Consider the following 22,294-nt stretch of genomic DNA (forward strand, 5'->3'; position numbering starts at 1 on the left):
TTAGATTTCTCCCAACGTGCTCAATGACAGATCGCTATTCGATCGCCAGTTGTGCAGTTTTAATCCGGCGCTGCCATGTATGTATCGCACATCTCTGGCTACTTTTGCTGCTTCTTTTGGTAAATACCATTCGCTCCTTAGGTTAGCGGATTCAAGTTCCGCCATCGCTGCTTTCTGCGCGTAACCTTTACCCTCGTATTCGCGTATTTGTCGATGAAGGCTCTCCTTCAACTCCAAGTCACGATTCATTTGGTGTTCAAAACATTCTAGACGTCACACGACCATGGGATAACTATCTGTGAGTCTTTGCAGATCAATCTTGTCTCGAACCTGTCTGCCACACGTCGAGTGGTAGTTTCCATTACCGTTAGCGCTCGTTGCTCCTCCACCGTAAGCAGAGTCTCAGGCGGACCAACTCCAACATTTTCGGTACCGAAGAATTGTTCCATGGAGCTCCTCGTCACAGTCACATTTATTAACATGAAAACTGTACGATTCACGATTACCACTTCCTCGAGAGACGTAGACACACCAACCTAGTCTGTTTTTTACTGTCACTGGAGCCATGCTGTTGCCTTCTTGTATTTTAAGTGGGAGCGCTAGGTGCAAGTTGTCAATGCCTATGAGAACCATAGGCTTAGCATTCCAATAGCTGTTGATAGGGATGCTCGTTAGATGCGGATGTAACTTCACTGCTTCCCCTATTTGGAATCTATGGCAGGGGAGTCCAAGACTGTCAACGGTCTTTGCATTGACTAGTTCGTGTCGCTGGTTCTGTCCAATCCTCGTCCAACATCGTTCTCCACCAACGTCAGGTCCGATTCCCCATCCAGGAATGCGAAGGTATTGAACTTTTGTAAGTCATTAGCGAATGACTGTATTGTGCAATCCATCAGGTTATAGTAAAGGCATGGCCTGAGGAGGAACTACCTACGGGCTGATTGGAAGGTCTCATACAAAATGGGCCATCGACTCGAATTCATAACTCTTCTCAATTCTGCATAGAATATTCTCTCCCGCATCCTGTGTCTCAGACTGAGGCCGTTGCAGTGTGGTTTTCAAGACGGACGCTCTACGACGAACCAAATCTTCACCTTGCTTCAAATTCTCAATGAATTCCGGGAACTCTATTTGCAGACTAGCCATTTGTTTACAGACTTCAAGGCGACGTACGATTCAGTTAAACGAAATGAGCTGTGGCGGATTATGCTTGAACATGGATTTCCAACAAAATTGATTAGGCTGGTACGTGCTATCCTTGGTGGTTCAAAATCAAGGGTGAGACATCGCACTCCCTTGTGACGCTAGATGGTTTGAAGCAAGATGACGGGATATCGAACTTTCTCTTCAATATTCCATTGGAGAAATTATTCGAAAGACAACGTGCAGAGAAACGGTACCATCATGACGAAATCTCATATGCTCCTAGGGAACGCGGATGACATCAATATCATTGGTGTAAACCGTAGAACTGTAGAACAGGAGGAAGCTGCGAGGATAGGGCTTATCATAAACTCTATCAAAACGAAGTATATGGTGGCTGGTAGATAGCGCGGTAACCCTTCGGGTGTTGAAACTGCGGTGGTGATAGATAGAGATGCTTCTGGAGTGGTTGACGAATAGTAGCAAGGGTGCTGGATTAGTGACCAGTGAAAACAATATACGACAGAGGACCCAACAGGGTGGGCCACCGACTTCGAGGCAAACCCCGTACACGTTGGATGTGCGCTGTTGACGAGGATACTAGAACGGCGAGTGTTATGGAAGATTGGAGAGTGGCAGACCAAGGCAAAAAGGCGTGTCGAAGACTCCAACATTTGGCCCAGATTTGGTAAGCGGATTGTTGCCGAAAAAGTAAGTGAATAAAGTAAGTGATGTAAGTTATATTCTTTAAGGGATTACATCCTACTTATTAAAAATTTCGATGAAAAAAATTTTGGATAAAAATCTGGAAAATTTTTCTTGCTCTTGGAGAATTCATTTCTATTTAATTTCTATCCAATCGACATATCATTTTATCTGTTTATTTAACTTTAATATTTGTCTCACCTAAAGGATTGCAATTCAGCATCATTTCAACACTTACCTTTCCACCGTGCTGGCAGTGCTCGAGTGCACTGTCGAATTGTAGTAGCTGCCGGCATCAATCGGGTTTCTCGTCACGTTTTCGGATTCCTTCCGCGCGCCGGTGCCCGTGGGGGCCACTGTGGTCGCCGGTACCACGTTCCGCTCGGTGAAATCTGAATCGTCCTCCGGTGCCGTCAGTGCGAGAGCTTTTATTTCGCTTCGGTTCCGACCGCTGACATCCTGCATATGTAATGAGTTGCCGCCGGTGATTTCCATACGGATTGGCCGGGAATTACTGCCACCGACAACGGTGGTGGAGCTATCCTTTACACTCTTCTGGGGACTAGTTTTACCGCTGCCGCGCAGCTGTGAAGCCTTTTGTTGCAACTGCTGCTGTTGCCGGTGGTTGTTAACATTCCCGGGAAGCTTCGCGCTTTCCGTTTTCCAATTATGATTAGCTTTTCGCAACGATAACTCCCCATCGATGGCGTTTAGGTTGATGGGCTTCATGCTGCCACCGTCATCGTCGCCGTCCTCCTCGTCGCTGTAGGTTTTCATCGATATGTGCAAATCGGACATATCGAGCTTAGCGCTGAACGATGCTCCCCGCTGGTACAGGACGTCCTCCTCCACGTTGGACCCGTTTTCATCGGTCGAGGTAGTGTTGAGTTCTATCAAATAAAAACAGAGAGAAAAAAAATCTGTGTTTAAATTTGCGTATGGTTAGTAAATATTTACTCGTGGAACATCATTTTGGTTCGTTTTTCCACAGAATGTTTCAGTTAATGGTTTGCTTCAATCTGTGACGGGCGACGATGGTGGGTTTGTTTAAACACCGAAACCGTGCCTATCATCAAACATCTCAAATACATTAACACAGACGCGTAAATATTCTGTGCCTCGCTAACTGGGACACCTGCTCGTATATTCCGAATTCCTTTCCTATATATCTCACTCGAATATTTTTCTCACCCCCAATCCCGTCTTCGTTGCCTGGCAGGATTGAAAGTATTTTCACAACTCGCTCGAAGGCTTCATCAAGTATCAAAACAAGCCTAGCTTAGCTCCCGCTTTCGAGGCGTGGAAGGAGATTAATCCACCCAGTGTGAAAGTTTTCTTCCGCAGTTCTATGTACAATGTACAGTTTGCTTGTTTCTGAGGACGCTTCTAGCGCGCTCTAAGAGCTCTAGGACAGTCTCAGCTGTGAGACGAATTGTGTCTGGTTCCGGCAGGCAGACAGGCACAAACCCCGGCACAAGACAGCCAGCCAGCCAAGATGAATGTGCTGCAAAATTCAACAGCAATGCTATCAACGGCATAAGTGGTTTCTCGTTTCGTATCGCAGCGCAGGAGCAACTCACGATCCGAACACCCAAGGGGACGAGAGGAAATCTAATTTTTCCCATGCCTGCAGCGCGCCGTCGTCGTCGTCGACGTCGTCGTTTCGCCCCAAGAAACAACCAGGGAAAAGATCTTGTTCGTGCGTAGCTGACATGAGTTTTTTTTTCGGTGTGGATTTTAATGTCTGTTTCTCTTTAGAAAATTCTGAATTATTCTTCTGAAGAAATACTATGTGCAAAATGTGCGGACTGTTTTTGCGAAAATAGCATTTCTGCCAAAGCGAAAATAGCATTTCTGCTAAAGCAAAAATGTCAAGCACTTTTTAATGCTGTTAGAAAGAAACATTTACCGTTAGGAAGATCGATCGTTGGCTCGCCGGAAACAAAGAAAATTTCACGGATTTGTGTCGAGTCAAGTCGTGTTAAATTTGCATACACAAACAAGTTGTCCGGAAGTGGCGAAGAGAAATCTAATTTGGTTTCGAGTGCACATTTTTGTTTTTAATAAAATATAGTGGAAGCAGCGGGCCGTGCATAATCTTCTACGTTTACTGGTATAGCGTATTTAAAAATGTGTCACTTCTGTTCACTGTGACAACAGTGCTGATGTGAAGTACTATTAGACCTAAACCGGACACAAAGCCATTGAATTTTAAATTTTTGTGGGAAATGAACTCTGCCGTAATGCAAACAACAGTTAATTTTCAAATTTTAGTATTGTAAAAACTATGGCGGAAATCAAAACGTCAAACATGCAGTGTGACGTATTTGAATAGCTTCAGCAAATAAATCTGGAAATTTTCAGTCGAACCGAGGAAGGTCGTTTTTGAATGCACGTGTGAATTTGCGGTGCAAACATATTTACTAATTACTAATCACTTTGGGCGTTGCCAGCTTGTATGGAAAAAAATTCCGAAAACCCCTGAAATGCTGAGCAATTAAACTGTAATGTTATTTGCTAGACATTCAAAATCGTGATATTATTTAATTACCAACATGGCATCTGCCCTCCCGATTTGAACCAGTCATAAATAATCAACCCATTGTATACTGACTAATCATATATTACCGACGAAAGCCAACGATTGTAGCCATAAACGGGCATGCATATCAAAATATTATTATTAGTGCTTTATGCCAAGCGTATCTGCAAACACATTTACTGTGTACTGTCTGTCAGTGGCTGCATGCAAAAATCGCTGGTGCGAAACAGTTTCTATTGTGAAGAAAAACACCCCCGAAGAACATGAGGCACGATAACCCAGGCACTTCAACACCTTACCCACGGCACGGCGTGGGGCCAGTTGGTACCCACTGGCTTCCATCCAGCATTGAAATGGGCCTGAGACATTTGGCCAAAACATATGAAAAACCTATAGGTAGGTATGCATGGATATGTTGCGCAAAATAAGCCGGTCCTATAATAATGGTAAGTATCCCGTCAAGCACGAGCACTTGCAGTCTAATTTGCAATAAACTTAAAAAAAAACTGCTCGCATTAAATCGGTCGATTTAGCATGCATCGAGGTCTGCATTACATTGTAATTCGGTAATAGGATAATAATTACTTTGATCATCAATTTGATGAAGTTTGCTCATTTTCAACAAGATTTCAAAGTTTTCTAATATATTGATTGCTAATCAAAGTCATATAAGGATGATAAAATTCATTACAAAACTAGCAACAATGATGAGCTTTTAACAGATTTTTAGGCAGAGTTTTTATTCAAATGTGACCTAAAACCTGCACTAGTTTGCCGACATTTCAACTCTAGACGTATATTTCTAAGTGGAATTACAGTGAAAACTCAAATTCTTTGAACCAGTCGTAATAGTTTACCACATCATGTTCAATTATTCATGTTCAATTATTGAAAAATATGCATTAACGGATTCATGTGACACTAACACTCAGTACTCAGTTTTTACGATCTAGGCGTATTACTATCGAGTCGTAATGAACCCAGTTACTTTGCTATCAATAATAGTGACTCTAATGAATGTGAGGTATTTAACCTCTGTGTCAACCTAATCAGAGTGATTGGAGTCTACATTGTCTTCGAACAGTTAACAAAGTTTTCGGATCAGAATTTTTGTGGCGATTCTAACATGTATTATGTACCTCCTTGCCAGTATGTATGTTTAGTTTGGCGTCATTCCAAAACAAGAAGTAAATTTTTCTACCCTATGTGGCATAAAGACATTTGGCATAATGCTGTTTGGCATAACGCCATTTGGCATAACGGTCATTTGGCATAATGATCATTTGGCATAATGGTTATTTGGCATATCGATTTCTTGGCATAATTGATAATCTAGCCAGATGTTGTTGTTTGGTGCTTCGATCGCCTCACAAAGAAAGAGTGATCCGTCCTTACGCGCTATCACTCGTTCGGACCCAACTGAAGGAAAGAACTAGAGGTGAGTAAACCTAGGAAAACTAATAAACCTAGACAGATGTGATTTCTGCATGGGGGCTGCCCCCCACCCGCAGTGGCCGGCGCTTCCGACGGCGGGTCACCGGCGAACGCTCGCCGTTACCTACGGCCGGCTCGCCCTGAATCATCTAGGAAAGCGAACATTAGGTCATAAAATAATGTTTGAGGAATTATGTCAAATGCCGTTATGCCAAATGACATTATGCCAATTGGCGTTATGCCAAATAGCATTATGCCAAATGACTTTATGCCAAATGGGCGCCCCCCCCCCCCCCTTATAAGGCAATTGCCACTTTGTTATAGAAGCAAAACAATCATAGAAGCAAAAGAAGAATTTTCCGTTGGTGGCAATATAATTGCCACTGCCTTATAAAGAGTTAATCTGAGAATCGTCTCGCAGTTTTCTCACATCTCACATTTTAACAAAGATTTGAGTTACATTGTATTTTTGGTGGTTTAATAGAATAACATGCCATGACAGGTTTTTACATATCAGGCATTCTCATTCAGGCATTCTCAGTACGCATCAGCGTACCCAGACATAAACAAAAAATGGTGCACTCGAGCTTTCAGAAGAACGTTTTGGCCAACAAAAAGCGGAGAAATCATAGGATGACGAATCTATTGTAACCTATTACAAAAATACCGGCCGATGTGGTTGAAAACTCTGGACTTTCGGGTGCAATTGGATTTAAAATCAAAGTTGAAAGTGCACTATAAATTATAATTGAAATGGGATTGTACATTGGGCCGTATGAATAAAACAGTTTGCTTCGCTTTCCCCTGGAAATCTCAAGGGAATAGTAAAGTAAACTCTTCATGCGGCCTGTTATACCGTTTTTCACTAATCGTTCCATTTTTTCTACGTTTCTGTACCATTTTCTTGGCCCTCGCACTCATTATTCTTCCACTTCTTTTTCTCTCGTTTTCCTTTTTTTTTGTTACGCATTTCCTGTTTTGTTGTTCTATTTTTCTCAACAAGTTTTCTTATTTTCAGTCCTGTTTTTTTCTTATGCTTAAAAGTCGTCTTTTGTTATTTTCTTTCCCGATGTTCGTCATTTCTCTTCTCTTTTTTCTTTATTTTTCGTTTTCAATTTTCGTCTTTTTCTAATTCATTTTATCTTCTTCCTTCTCATTTGTCGCCTTCCTCTTTGCCGTTTTTTTTTCATATTTTTGATGCGCCATTTTTCCATTTTTCTCTCGCGTTTTTTCTGTTTTTGGTTCCCTTTTATTTTCTCTCTCCAGTTTTGCTTTCATCTTCCGTTTAACGTCTTTTCCTTTTTCGTTTTATCTTTTTTTCAATCCGGTTTTTCCAATTTTTCTTTCCTTCTTTTTCTGTTCCTTGTTCGAGTTTGATATCTCATCTTTCTACTTTTATATTCCGTTTGATCACTTTTTCTCGTTTTCCTCGATTACTCTATCGATTATCCCTTCTCTCTCACTATTCTTCGTTTCCCTTTTGGTTTTTCTTATTTTAAGTTTCGTATTCCCTATCTTGTCTCGTTTTCACTCTTTTTCTCTCTCGTTTTTCTTTATATCTGTCCGACGTTTCCTCTTTCTCTTTTCCTTTTTCTTCTTTTCCTGTCCTGTTTTAACCCTTATCCTGTGTCCTGATTGTTCTTTTCTATTTTTTGTCTTTTTCTTCAGTTTTCCCATGTTTTTAGGTCCAGAATACCTCTTTTCCTGTCCCGTTTTTTGTCAATTTCTGTCCCGTTTCGACTTTTTATTTTTTTTTGTCGTTTTTTTCGCGTTTCTATCCCATTTTTCGTTTTGGTCTGTTTCGTTTTACATGAAAAGACGTCCTGCTGTTCCTCGTTTTTGTCACGTTGTGTTTTTTATTTCCGATCCCTTTTGAATTCCGTTTTCATTTTGTTGCTTTTTATGTCCCGTTTCTCCTCTTTTTTCTGTTCTAGTTTCTCCAGTTTCTTGCTCCCGTATTTTCTCCTCTTCCTCCTGTTTAGACCTCCTCTAACCCTCCTGTTATGACAAGTTTATCCTTGTTTCCTTTGTTTTTTTATAGCTTTCCTTCCTATCTCTTGTTTTTACTTCGTTTTCCCTTCGTGTTATATATTTTCTGTTTTTGTAAAAGCAAAGCAAAGCCTAAGTGCTACATTCAGTTACCGAAAATACAGTTTTACTATATGCGACCCTTTATTCAGAGTTTTTAATAAGTTTCTGTTATCAGGTGTTATTCCTTCCACCTGGAAAATGTCGTATGTGTTCCCGATCCATAAAAAACGCTCAAAGCAGAACGTAGCTAATTATCGAGGAATCGCTTCCCTCTGTGCTAGTGGAACCTTTTCGAGCTTATTGTACTTGAATACTTAACTTTTAACTTTTCTCGCTATATTGATGATAGCCAGCACGGTTTCATGCCCAAACAGTGCACCAACTTGGTTTCATACACATCCTTCATAGCTCACTCACTGCAGAAACATCTCCAAGTTGATGCAATCTACACCGACTTATCACCAGCTTTTGATAAAATCAATCACCAGATTGCAGTAGCAAAACTTCAGAAACTTGGAATAAGTGATAATACGTTGTGCTGGTTCAAGTCCTACCTCACAGGACGCTCAAAGTCCGTCAAAATAGATAGCGTTATCTCGTCATCCTTCTCTGTCACATCTGGCGTACCTCAAGGTAGTCATCTAGTGCCGTATATCTTTCAGCTTTACCTGAACGATATCAATTTTATACTGAATTGTATGAAATTATTTTATGCAGATGATTTTAAACTCTTTGTAATTATCAGAAAAAAATACAGATGCTGAGTTCTTACAAATCCAGCTGAATAATTTCGCTAACTAGTGTCCAACGAATAGAGTGATCCTAAATGCCGCCAAGTGCTCACGTATTTTTTTACACGCAAAAGATCAATTTTGTGGCATGATTATAAACTATCTCAAACATCTTTGAACAGGGAAACGTGCGTAAAGGATTTAGGAATTCTACTAGACTCAAACCAACATTTCAAGAACATGTAGCTTTTGTTTTAGCCAAAGCATGGAAAAATCTTGGCTTTTTGTTCCGGTTTGCTAAATTTTTCGAAAATATCCAATGCTTAAAAACATTATATTGTTCGTTAGTACGGTCGATATTTTTTTTTTTTTGATTATAGTCACTTTAACCAGCTTGGGTCACTTGGGTGACTTCTGCGGGGTTGGGATTTAAACCAGGGTCCTCGGCGTGAGAGGCGTGAATACTAACCACTACGCTGGGACTGACCCCACAGTCGATATTACAATATGCAGTTGTAGGCTGGGCACCGTACTATCAAAGCAGCATTCAACGGATTGAGTCTATCTAACGAAAATTTGTCCGCTACGCCTTACGACTCCTCCCTTGAAACGACCTTTTGAATCTTCCAACCTATGAACACCGCTGTAATCTAATTAGGCATGATTCTTTGGCTGGATGGTGAGAGGTTGGTAAGGAAATCTTTATTTCTGACATCTTAACCTTTCAAATTGACAGGTCAGATTTACTTCGGCTCCAGAACATCAATATCGGTCGTCGGTATCTCCTACCTCACCATTTTCTCAATCTTCCCGCGTCATGCACCAATTATGGTCAAAACGAACCTCTCTCTGGCATGTGTCGTGTGTTCAACCGTTGTTATGATGCATTCGATTTCCATTTCTCTCTTTCTGTTCTTAAAGAAGCTTTTTACGTGCTTTAAAATATATTACGTCATTGTACTTGTATAGTGTTAGCCGTTAGCATATAGATAATAGTTTTTAAAACGTGTAATAATTTTAAGTTTCCAATGTGTAGTTAGTAGTAAGTTGTACCATATGGTGTGTAATCTGTTGATGCAAAAAATGAAGATTTTGTGCCTGCTGAAGAGAGAGAGCCGTTAAAACCGATTCACTTCTGCGGGCTTTTCCCTTCTCGAAGATTAAACAAGATTCTTGATTTTATACGACAGACTTCACAACCAGCTGTTAGACAAAATATTGGCATACGACATACGACGACTGGCTCACTAGACCAGAGGCCAACTGGGAGGCAAACAAAGGTTTAGTAATTAGTTGAAAAAACACAAAACAAAGCCAAGGCAAATTTTGGAAATATCACAATAATTATATAAAGATTGTGAACCTTGCTACAGATAATTGTCTGTTTCATTTAGTTGACGCCAATTTAAACCTATTTTTATGAATGTTTCCTGTAGCATTTTATTTCAGCTTTCCAATGGTGCTCTCAAAATGAAAATCGATTGGGAGGATCATGACGAAAACGGTGATTTTTTGATAAAATCCAGTATGACGACCAAATCCAAGATGGCCGCCCTGTTTTACTGCATTTGAAAGCCCTGTTCTTCTTTACAGAACCACTTCATTTGTTCGTTATTTCAAATTTAGGAAATATCACATGATATAGATCAAAAGGTTTGCTAAAAAAATAATTTATTTTAAACTGTCGGGCCCCTTACCGAACGAACGGGCCACTGTTTCAAGGCATTAAAAATGTAGTTCTCATTTTTTAACCATTTTCAACCAATCAAGTATAAAAGTTTCAAGAACTGCCTGTAGTGGATAGCTTGTACGACTACCCATTACTGGAAGATTTGTGAGGAAGCAGCCCAAGTAATAAATTGGGTTTTATTACACTCTTAGGATGTCATTTAAGACCAAAATTGGTCAAGAAAACCACCATAAGAATACATTAAAACTGACATTGTTGCTTGGAAGAAGCTAGTTTCCCTTGACAACGATTTGGTAAGTTATAGAAGATAATGAAAAGGGCGCAGTGGTATCATGCATTGGCGATCCTGCCAGTTTAAAACTTTGCTGTATTCGTACACATTATATTAACTATATAGTTTGCTCTTGATACGTCGATAAAATTATAGTTTTGTCGGCTGTAGCTTTCGATTCGTGATACGACGAAGGGGACAAATGTTACCATCTGATTTGTCCAAAAAACGATAAAACGTGCTGGTCTCCACGTCCCGAAAGGGACCGAAACGAAACGACAAGCAATACATGGTGGTCGAAACCCGCATCATGTAACTGTACCGAGTGTACCGTGAGACACAAACCTGTTTCCGGGACCGGAATGGTACGTTGCCATATTCCTAAGGAGATAAGCAAGAAAAAGGTTACCTGAGCTTTTCTGAGCAAATAAGCAACATAAAAGTGGACAAATTCACCAAACGCGGAACGCTGTTTTGGCCGAATTTAGTAACCTGCCGCGCGCTGTTGACAATGTAGACAAATGAATATGTTGCTTTTTATACCAATAGACGTCAATCCACCTAACTTACTGGAACTGGGATTGGTATCAAATCTACTCTAAAGTTACTCTGTTCTAAGTTGACCAGACGCCCCGGATTTGGATGACTTATCCTGGATGACATTGACTAATTGACTTTGATTGATTGATTCGCATTGACTAATTTTTTTATTGTGTCAGATGAATGTTGAAAGGCTCCTTGTAATGATACCCAGACAGATAGATTTTGTTTTGAAATTTCGAAGTTTTCAACAAGTTGTACCGTTATAGTCTTCAACGGCTCGGTGTTTCACACGATTTCAAAAACCGTTTAAAAGATCCTCGAGTTGATAAACAGTCGCATGTTCACCAAAGTTTTAACTATACGACTAACAACGCTAACCATGGAGATACGAGGACAACTAAAATAGTCTGAATGCTTATTTTATTATGACAAATTAAAAATGCGTTGATGAATCTGAGATGGACACCCTCCGTTAGTATGAACTGAATTTGCTACACAGAGGTTCTGAAAATGTGCACTTGATTGTAGAAGAAATTTGTTCAGGCGTTTGTGACGATTATTATGTGCAAACAAACCGTTTTATAATAATAAGTAGGAATAGTAGTGAGCAATTCTATGATTCTATGATTGAAAATGAGAGTTCATGCAATTTATTATATTTTGTTTTTCAAAACGATTGTTGAGGTAATAGGGTACGAAAGGGTATTTTCAGTCTACCGCTAAATTCACGCTATTTTCGTTTCCTTCCGCTAAATAAATAAATACTTAGCCGATATACAACTTCATCTTCAATATGTTATAACTCTACTTTCTCAAGAATGTAGCAATGTACAGTTTTTTATTAAAATAACATCAAAACTACCTGTTCTTCCACTAACGGGTGACAACTAAAATTTAGAATTTTTTCGAGGCCCCTATACTCAACAATAAACGAGCTCAGGGAGAAATGAGAGTGTGTACGTGTTAGCTCTTTCTAACAGTATTTTTTGTTTTGTATATGCTTGCTAAGTTTTACTTAAAACGGCGTCAGAACAAGAAGCATTCCGCGAGTTGTTGTACACTTCTACGAATTTCTACAGAAATCTCGGGAAAAAGTTTACAATACAACATTTAAAAAGCGAATATGTTGCGGCTTCAACTGTTTACCATATCCTACGAGGCCCAACAACTATTCGCAAGCAAAGTAGTGGCAGACCAGCCAAAATTATGGACGCAGAAGGACATCGTTCTCTTTCTCGTTTTTTCAACAACAAGCCCTCTGGTTTGGCTATCAATTAAGATGCACCAGACGAATGTTTGAACAAAATTTTGATCCCGTTTCTACAAAAACATCATGCAGATGGACAATACGTGTTTTGGCCACGTATCGTCTAACACAAACACAATCATTCCTGAATACCCATTCGATCCCATTTTTACCCAAAAACCACGACCCGTAAAACCTGTCTCAGTGCACCGAACATTTCTTCGGGATTTTGAGTTCCTTGGTGTACAAAAATAACTGGAGAACCACGAATTGCAAACAGTTGATTGGTCGAATCAAGAGATGCATTCGCAAAGTTTACATATGACGGCCGTACAACGCTCCTGTTTCGATATCAAACGAAAGCTTCGCCGAACAGCCGATTACGGACCATTTTCAAATGTACACTAATTTTTTTTCAACAATGGATAATGTATCATCAATTTCGGTAAATCAGATCTTCTTCATGTATTTTTGTCTTTTTTTGACAGCTTGAGAAAAACAAATCCAAAATTTTAGTTGTCACCCGTTAGAACCAAGCCTCGGTTAGAGAAATAGAATCAATCGCATAATAGGCTGAAAACGTACGAAATGTGATGAGAAAACTATTTTGAAGATAGTTGACTATAGTTGTAACTATAGTTAAAGAATTCTGAATTGATTCAAAATCAAGTTTTTCCTAGACTGTACTATCAGAGTACCGATGCACACAATTGGTACCTCCCAAATTTAGCCCGGTAGCTTTTGACACGATCAAACTACCGTTTGGTGGCAAACAAACAATTGTTTTATTTATTTATTTTTAACGCAACATGAAACAGCAAAATTTCCAGCTATATCCGCAGAAAAAAACATTAAACGCTATTCAGCGTGCTAAACCCTTCATTTCTTTCAATTGTTTCCCGAAGCTTATTAGTGCACCGATCGCGCATGGTGCTGTCTACCGCTAACTAACAATCGCGGTAGAACGTTTCACCCAAAACAACAACAGCAGCGCGCAGTTCGCTATGTAGCCACGAGAAGGACAGACACTTCGTGTGAAACGCTTGCCGTTACCGCACCGTATAGTAAGTATACGGGCTCGAATTTGGTGTCCGAACTGATTGGTGCGTGATTCAGTCGCGGTTTGATCGAGCATTCGACCGGGCGAAAAGTACCCACCCAGTCCAAATCGTTGTTAGAATGGCCCTCGAAGGAGCATACTTTGAGCACACGGATGGATTGTACGAGGCGGCGGTGAAACGGAAAGCCCCTAGATCGGTGGATCCTAAGCGTTTGGAGAAAAGAGTTAGGTTCATCCTACTGGAAGTGATCCCTTTGCTGGTAAAGCTAGTGATAATATCGATTCCGAGTCTATTACGTGACTTGATCACGGCAATTTTACCGGCGCGACAAAAATCTTTAACGAATCAAGTGGCACTAGTGACGGGCGGGGCAAACGGTCTCGGACGAGCTCTGTGCTTACGATTGGCCCAGGAAGGATGTGCCGTTGCAGTGGCGGATATTGATCTAGTGGGTGCAAAGAGCACTGCCGAAGAAATTCGTCAACGTTTCGGCAAACCGGTCGATGCGTTTCGCGTTGATGTAAGTGATTACGCTTCGGTGCAGCAACTGCGCAAAGATGTGGAATGCTCCTTGGGACCGGTGGACATCCTGGTCAACAATGCAGGCCTGCTGGCGATGCTGTCGCTTTCCGAAGGAAAGCCTGAAGACGTCCGGAGAATAGTTGATGTCAACCTGATGGCACATTTTTGGGTGAGTTCTTTTTAGGTGGATGTGCTCTAAACAAGATTAAATTAGCGTGCTTTTAAGTAATTATAAAATAAGTAGGGGAGAGTAGTCAACAGTGAGACAACAGGAACAGTGAGACATCGGGAATAGCTTCGCCATAAAACATACAAGATCCATGATATTTTCCTGCAAAGTAAAGTTTGTGAATCTATATCACATAATACAGTTTGAGAAAAATTTGTTAATTTTTTAGTATATTTTTCAACAAAAGTCGTTTTTGGGGGGGTCAAAGTAAATTTTATTGCGATCATTTTCAGGTGATTTTTAACGGCAAATCGCATAACTAATCCAAATTAAATTTACTACATGGCATCTCATAGGAATGAGAGATAAAAATAAAAAATATAAGACCATCGAATTGTTTGCTAACACCACTATTTCACTATTTCTCATAAAACATTCCTATTGGGAACAGTGAGACAAACAGATGTGGGTAATTTTCAAAAAAAAATTTTGTGTTGAATTGTAACTCAATCTATATATATTGATTGTAAATGAGTTCTAACGTATAAGTTGAAGGTCAGATAACCAGGATTTGACCTTTATATGAATATAAATGTAGTTGTGAGAAAAATCGGAATTTTCAATAATGCACAACAATAATGTATCCTTTATGCACAAAATAAGCAGTACGACCTCTAAACTATTCTTTGTAAACAAAAAATATGGTTTAAGTTTAATTCTAATATGTGTCTCAGTATTCAATACTCGTTGTCTCACTCTTCCCACCTACTGGGGAACAGTGAGCCAAAAAGACACCTTCACATTTGCGTTTGTAACTATTTTATCTTTTAACCAAAAGGGCTGAAACTTTTTTTCAGACAACTAGAAGGATATACCTTTCAAATGGATTGAAGACCTCGTTGGTAACTATCACCAAAAAAATTTTAAAATTTTTGGAAAAAAAGTGTCTCACTGTAGACGTCTCTCCCCTACATTTATTATTTAATATTCCACCACACGGTGGTAATGGTATGTGAAACACATGCATCGCTAATAACTAGTGCTCATTCCATGCAAAGCGAATGGTGAGAACTTCAATTAGCCATTCTCGAATGAACTGCATAGGTCAATGGCCAGGGGTTACTAATCGAGGTTGACTAATGGTGGTTGCCAATATTTGTCATCGTCGGCGGGTGTTACGTTGAGAGTTCATATTCATCAAAAGTATTAGGATAATTTTATATAATTGAACGACGACGAGTTCGTATAATCACAGTTCACACTTTGTTTTAAACGTAACAACATCAGATTTAAAAATTTGATCTACCTATTAAGGTTCGCAAATGTTCTTATTTTTGTAAAAATGCAAGAATGGAAAAACTGGGCTTAAATATACTGAGTAGTTTGAACATTCATTTTGCCGAAGAATTTTTTTGGGATAATAAGAATTTTTAAAAGAATAACTTTTTTACAACTTTTAACGCACGTGAAAGTAAACTCGATGGCAAGTCATTGGCAGTGACGGAGATGCTAATTAGAAACAAAACAAATGACCTCGACTCTACCTTGTTGGCGTTTAATGACACAAGAAAACAATCTGTTTCTTATAAACGCAACTTTGTCGATAAACATGAAAGTAAAGAAGAAAAATATTCAAGATTTTCCGTGAAACTTTTAAAGTTTGATAATAAAAGTATTTCAGTATTATGGAAATTAACAGGCACAGCGATTACAAAATCCTATTTTTGATTGCAAAATTTTTTATTTTAGGCATTACTATTTTTTCATCTAATTACCAAGAAAATTTACAAATAGTTGCCCCCAAAAAATTTAATTTAGCGATGCTCAAGTTCTGCGTAATGAATTAATAATCCTTCGAGTGTACAGCAGTTGCTCTCCGGTTAATGTTAGTTATTACTAAGTTATCTTTCGCCAGATGCGGTTTCCGACCGCCGAACAGAAGTCATAATGTTAACATTATTAATGATCATGTATCTTCGGTAATTGAGCGTTGCCAAAAATGCAGGTCCGGTAACGATATTTTGAATTGTGTTGACTTTAACCAACCACGCATGCGCTGGCGTTCAATTGACAACGACATACAAAGTGATTGCTCTCAGTTGCCACCGTCCAACAGCACTCTTTTAGATGGCATGGATTACTTGGGTCTTAGTCAAAGGAATATTGTACACAATTCACTCGACCGCGTTTTCGATCTGTGTTTTTGTTCGCATAACTATAAACACATTACACTGTTATGTCCCGCTGGTGCTCGTTGATTTACATCACCCGCCGCTTGAAATCTTCTTGTAATAAAACCATTGAAAAACGGATTGAACGACCACTGAATGTTGGTAAAATTGATTTTGCAGCTCTGTCTAACTATTTGACGACTGTTAACTTGAATGAAATTTTTACAACCAATGATGTAGATGTAACAGCTCAGAAGTTTTGTTCTGTGTTAAATGATTGACTACTTTCGAACGTTCCACGAATACGACCGCCGTTTTCGCCCGCGTGGAGTAATTCACAATCTCGATCCCTAAAACGGGCGCTCAATAAATGCTTGTCAACTAAAGCTTCGTCGTCAGCAAACGTCGAACAATAAACAAAGGTTTAAACATGCCATATAAGTTTGCGAAGAAATCCGCGTGGCTTTTGGAATTTCATAAACTCCAAACGGAAAAGCGCTGCAATCCCAAGGACTCAAGCCAATTATTTGTCAAGCACTTTACCGCTGTTTCCGCATCGGATATGGTTTCAAAAGTGCAACTTGATGAAGCCATCCGTGATGTTCCTAGTGATTCAATCGATGTGGGAGTATCATTCTGATCATTCTTGCCATTAATCTGCCAGGAAAGACTTTGGAATATTTTTTCAAGTCTTTCTAGTGACAGAGTAATTAATCAAGCAGATGAAATCTGCAAGCCACTATCTGCGATTAGTGGGATTAAGCACAGAGAAGAGAAGGACGCTAATAGGAACCGCGTTAATGGAAACCGTGTTAATGGAGTCTACGTAGCATATGTGAATTAGTGAGCGCCTTGTAGTGAATCAGTTCTGCGTTATTTTCCATGCCATCTTGAAGGTGGCAGCCATTTGAGTAACCTTCTCAAAGACCGCAACCTTCTAGATAGTCAGCAGCGCAAGATATAGCCTGTATAAGAGTGTTACGTATACGCTAGCGCCACATAGTGAGGCAATTCCGCAATACCATAATCCAATGAAGACCCGTTGATGTACTGAACAACTCTGTCGAAGACACTAACCTTCTATACGGTCAGGATCAGGAGTTATTCCATGTTGGAACCAACTAAGCCAATTCCCATATGCTACGTAGACTCCAATAAGGACGTTCGAATGCGAAATGGAATCACTGGAGACCATCCTTATTGGAAACGTTCTTATTCGAAACCGCGTTATTCGGGGGACTGCTGTATCTGTAAATGATGATGAAAATGATGACGCTATGCAAGAGTGTTCCCGTTTGTGATTGAAAGAAAAATTCGTAGAGACTGTAGAGGATCGGAGCATTCGCTATGTTGGAAGCTACAATGCCAAGATTTTTAAAAATAGCTAAAATCAAGATTCCCTATCATGATTGTGAAGAAATGAAAAGAAATTTCTTGATGCGCTTGAAGCCGTTCGTTAGACTTCAATAGAAGCGGAAGTTTTTTCAATTGTTGGAAGCGTTGGTCACAAAATCTGTTCTAGCAAGGGAGATAAACCGCTAAGCAAGTTATATCTGCTTAAATTCTTATTTGCATCAGCAATGATACTGAAGCTAAAGTTTGAAAAATAAAGGCATTTACTGGAAAATATCAACATTTCTGTTGATTCCGAATAATCTGCCAATACCGGTATGTTTTTCGTTTCGTAATATGTTTTTGTTCTACAACAATACTGAAATACCGGTTTTCACCAACAGTGCCCAATACCGACAGCCCTAGGCTACCATCTTAGGTTTAGTGCCAAGACACCACATTTCTTAATTGAACCGCCATTCCAGATCAGACGCTGTCGTGAACCGCTGCTAACCTGGAGTGCAGGCGCTGCTTAGGTTAAGAAATGTAGAGGCGCCACTGACATGGGGATAGACGTTCATAGCTGGCTCGGCTACTCCTCGTGCTCATACTTAGCAGAAGTTTTTCTATGAACATCTCAATGTCGAAGTTGCAGAAGGAGGAATGCCTATGAAAGATAATCAATGTCCCAGTCCCAGACCTAATCTCAAAGAAGTCTAACGAAAAATCGGGCTGCTGAAGCCCAACAATGCCGCCAACCAGTAGACATGGCCGAGAAATGCTCTACAGTGGGCTATTTCCAAGATTTGGGAAGAGGAGAGGCTACAGATAGAATTGTTGGAAGGACTTGTTTGTCCCATCTATAAAAAGGATAATCGGTTCGTCTGCAGCAACTATCGTGGCATAGCGCTGGTATTCGGCGCATACAAGGTACTCTTCCAGTACTATCACCAATACCGTTAACTCATGGTTTCGTAGAGAATTATCCGGTGGACTTCATGTGGGCTCTCGTTACTATAGACTAACTTTCCACAATCCGACAGATCTTGCGGAAATGTCATGTCGCATCTTCACTGATTTCAAAGCAGCATGTGATAATGTCGATCGAAACCAGCTAAGGCAAATTATGAACGAAACGGTTTTCTGGCCATGTTAAGATGGCAGCTCTGGTGAGTGACTGTGACAAAGTGTTACCTGTCCCTTGTCATCATGTAACGGTGGACCGAAGCGGAAATAAACAGAAAACGGATAGTATAGGAGACAGGCAAACGAGTTGTTAAAGTTGGTTCATTTGTGGCACGATCTTCATACGATACAAAAGTTACAGTTCTGAAAATTATATTATTCTCACATTTATATACAATAAATTATATACATAAGTAATGTTGATTTACATTTAAACTACAATTGAAACTGAAAGGTAAACTAAAATGGTAACGTTTGAGTTTAATCTAATTAAAAAATATTGGTCTACGTTGTAGCCCGATAATCCCGATAATAAAATTGATCTGTTAATTGGAGAGTGTGAGAGACTAAAATTTGTAAGCATAAATTTGAGACTGATTTAACTATTTAAACTTTAACTATTTAAATGAATTATAATTACAGACGCATTTTACTCGTCTATGTGGTTGACAGCACCCTCTCAGATTTCAATGAAACTTTTTGTGTGTTCATGTAAATAAACACCTTTGCATACTTAGTTTTTCGAAAATTGGTCTAGACTAACTTTTGGAAAGGGCTTAATTTTTTTTTCTCTGTTTTATTATAAAAAATATAACTCGAAAATTATAGGACCTACAAAAAATGACCTATGGGTGACTTTTAGAAAATCTTCTGAATTTTTATAAAAAAATACTAAACGAAATAAAAATTAATTTCTACACTGAGAAAAAATCATTTTAAAAACTAAAAATCGATTTTCCATAAAAGGCCACTCAGCAATTGATGAAGAGGAGTAGGGTAATTTGGGGGAATTTGGACACCCTAAGCAAATCACCTATTATCTCAAAATCTATGCATAAAAACTCAAAAAAGTTGAATCGTATACTGAGATTTACTTGTTTTCTGTTTACCAGCGGAGTTTAGCAATTGTATCTAGCTTAGTTTTGCTAAAATATGTTAAAATAAAAATAATGATTTTTTGGCATCAAAATTTTGTTTGGGGTGATATGGACACCCACTTGGGTGAAATGGACAATGTGTAAAAAACTGTTGTTTTTAGCGAAATAACATATTGTGACTCATAGCAGATAACTTAAGAACACATATTAACTAGTAATAGTGTTTCGATCTCAATTCCGTCTATCTGAGTGGAAGAGCCAGTTCATACATTATATCAATATCACTTTAGTTTTTTTCGCAAGTAAACAAAACCATTCTTCGATGAATCTTGATCTTATTTAAGGTCTTATTTCACATTTGTTACATGCAGGTGCTCCTGTATTAGTTCCTGAGGGCTCAGAGAAGGTGGACATATCGATTGGGATAAAATACTTCCGATTCCAAAATGTATGTGACGTTGCATTTTATACAACCATAGTGATTCAGGGATTAGCCCCGAGTGCCTCAAAAATCACATATTTTAATATTAATCTGAGTATGAGGGGAAATGACCAGAGTAAAATATTACATTTTGTTTTTTCTCAAACACATCGAAACCAGATTATTAAAAGCCCTTACTTTTGGCGATCATACATTATTAGCGGGATTGCAAATACCCTCAAAGCTATATTTCCAAAAATCCATTTTTGATTGCCTATGATAGTCTTTTCGGTAGATTCTTGTTTTACCATCAAATGCACATCTTTTTTGTACTCTTACGATATCTAGAATCAATTAGTCCGAAGAAATGGTTCAAAATCAACTTGACAATTTCACTCCAAAAAAACTGTCCATTTCACCCCACAAAGCATACAACAATATGAGATCAAAAAATTGGATTTATTTTTATACAATTTAGGTTTAATTTTCTATCAAATAGTTTCTCTTATGTAGCCAAACAGAACTGCACTGCACAATGATCTGAAAAGTTTGTTAAATCGTTGGAAAAACCTTAAAACCTAAAACATAAAAATTACATCTGGTTTCATTTTAGGCAGTTTTTTTGTTTACATTTACATTTGGCAACACCTGTCAAAGTTAAGCCCAATTTTTTACGTTAATAGTGGTGTAAGAAGATAAGGAAGAATTTGAGAATAATGTGAAAGTAGAGAAACAGGTACTTTCCGAGATAAAGCACCTGTCCATTTTACCCCAGGTGTCCAAATCACCCAAACGACCCTATAGGGGAGAAACAGGACCTAAACGATGTGCTACTCGTCTATCCTCAACACGTCGACTCGTTGTGAGTCGACAGACGAAGATGTGGCTCTTAACCTCCATTCACCGGTTCAGATTCACTCAACCGAATCTCTGACTATGTGCTGAAGGGTGAGCTGAAACAATAGGAGAGCCGTACAGTCATGACCAATTGGCCAATTGGATAAAAATCATAACGCCGAGTACTAAGGTTACTCAAAAGTTGCTGTGTCTCAATAAGAGAGATCTCAGCACACTTACCGGTCTTGTGACAGGTCATTGTACAAGGTGATATTTGTCGCCTGTGTAATTCCGAGAGCGAAACCTCGGAACACTTGCTCTGCAAATGTGGGGCACTAGTAGGACATAGGCTTAAACCAAGTTATTCCTGATTGGCACCTGTCTCGCCCCGGTTACCAGCCTATCACTTCCTGGGGCATACCACAATAGTTCAAAAACATGGACGCAGGGGTAAGAATACTTAACAGAAGAGGGGACGGATCGCCTCGCAGTTGGCCTCAAGGTATGATGCTGGCCTAATAAGCCAGTCGTCGGATCTTCCAATCTCGACTGGGAGAGGGTGTTAGGGTCAATAGGATCGTAGCAACTGGTCCTGCGATTGTCCTGTACTCCAACAGCTGTTTGCGAAGTCTGTCGTATAAAAACAGGTCAAGTTTCGATAACGTAATGTAGCATTTAAGCTTTGCTTTGTTTTGCTTTGCTACTACGGATCAAATTTTTACTCTCCAACAAATCCTCCAGGAATGTCAAGAGTACAACGTGTCCATGCATCATATTTTCGTAGATTTCAGAGCAGCATACGATACAGTTGAACGCGAACAGCTATGGCAGTTAACAGTTGATGCAAGAGTACGGTTTTCCGGACAAACTGACGCGGATGATGAAAGCGACCCTAGAGTGAGTGATGTGTTACGTGAGCTTTTCGGGGACACTCTCAAGTCCTTTCGAATCGCGCGGAGGGTTGCGGCAAGGGGATGGACTGTCCTGTATGTTATTCAATATTTCTATTGAAGGTGTGATCCGGCGAGCGGGCATCGAAACGAGTGGAACAATCTTCAGTAAGAGTAGCCAACTTCTAGCCTTCGCAGACGACCTCGACATCATTATTAGAAACCTTGGGACGGCGAAAACAATCTACGCCACACTAAAATCGGAGGCTGGTAGGATGGGGTTACAAATCATTGCTTCGAAAACCAAACATATGGTAAGAAGAGGCTCCAGAGAAAACAACGTTCGCCTCCTACGGACGACGATGAACTGAAAGTGGTTGATAAGTTCGTATATTTGGGATTTCTGGTCACCGCCGACAATAATACGAGTATGGAGATTCAACGACGCATTCAAGCTGGATATCGAGGGTACTTTTCTCTCCGCAAGACGTT

At 39.6% G+C, this 22,294-nt stretch overlaps 2 protein-coding genes across 2 annotated transcripts in view; one reads left to right on the forward strand and one right to left on the reverse strand.

The window, feature by feature from the left end:
- Positions 1–10,924, reverse strand: part of LOC128736670 (pikachurin) — a 145,494-nt gene extending 134,570 nt beyond the window's left edge. The window contains exons 1-2 of the mRNA XM_053831159.1: positions 10,870–10,924; positions 2,087–2,738 (exon numbers count right to left, since the gene is read on the reverse strand). Of these exons, the coding sequence (XP_053687134.1) occupies positions 2,087–2,738; positions 10,870–10,924 (707 nt within the window). The remainder of the gene's footprint in view (positions 1–2,086; positions 2,739–10,869) is intronic.
- Positions 10,925–13,515: 2,591 nt separating this feature from the next.
- LOC128736671 (17-beta-hydroxysteroid dehydrogenase 13-like) overlaps positions 13,516–22,294 on the forward strand; it is a 14,294-nt gene continuing 5,515 nt past the window's right edge. The window contains exon 1 of the mRNA XM_053831160.1: positions 13,516–14,088. Within this exon, the coding sequence (XP_053687135.1) occupies positions 13,516–14,088 (573 nt within the window). The remainder of the gene's footprint in view (positions 14,089–22,294) is intronic.

This window comes from Sabethes cyaneus, chromosome 2 (genome assembly GCF_943734655.1).
Source record: "Sabethes cyaneus chromosome 2, idSabCyanKW18_F2, whole genome shotgun sequence".
Taxonomy (NCBI): Eukaryota; Metazoa; Arthropoda; class Insecta; order Diptera; family Culicidae; genus Sabethes; species Sabethes cyaneus.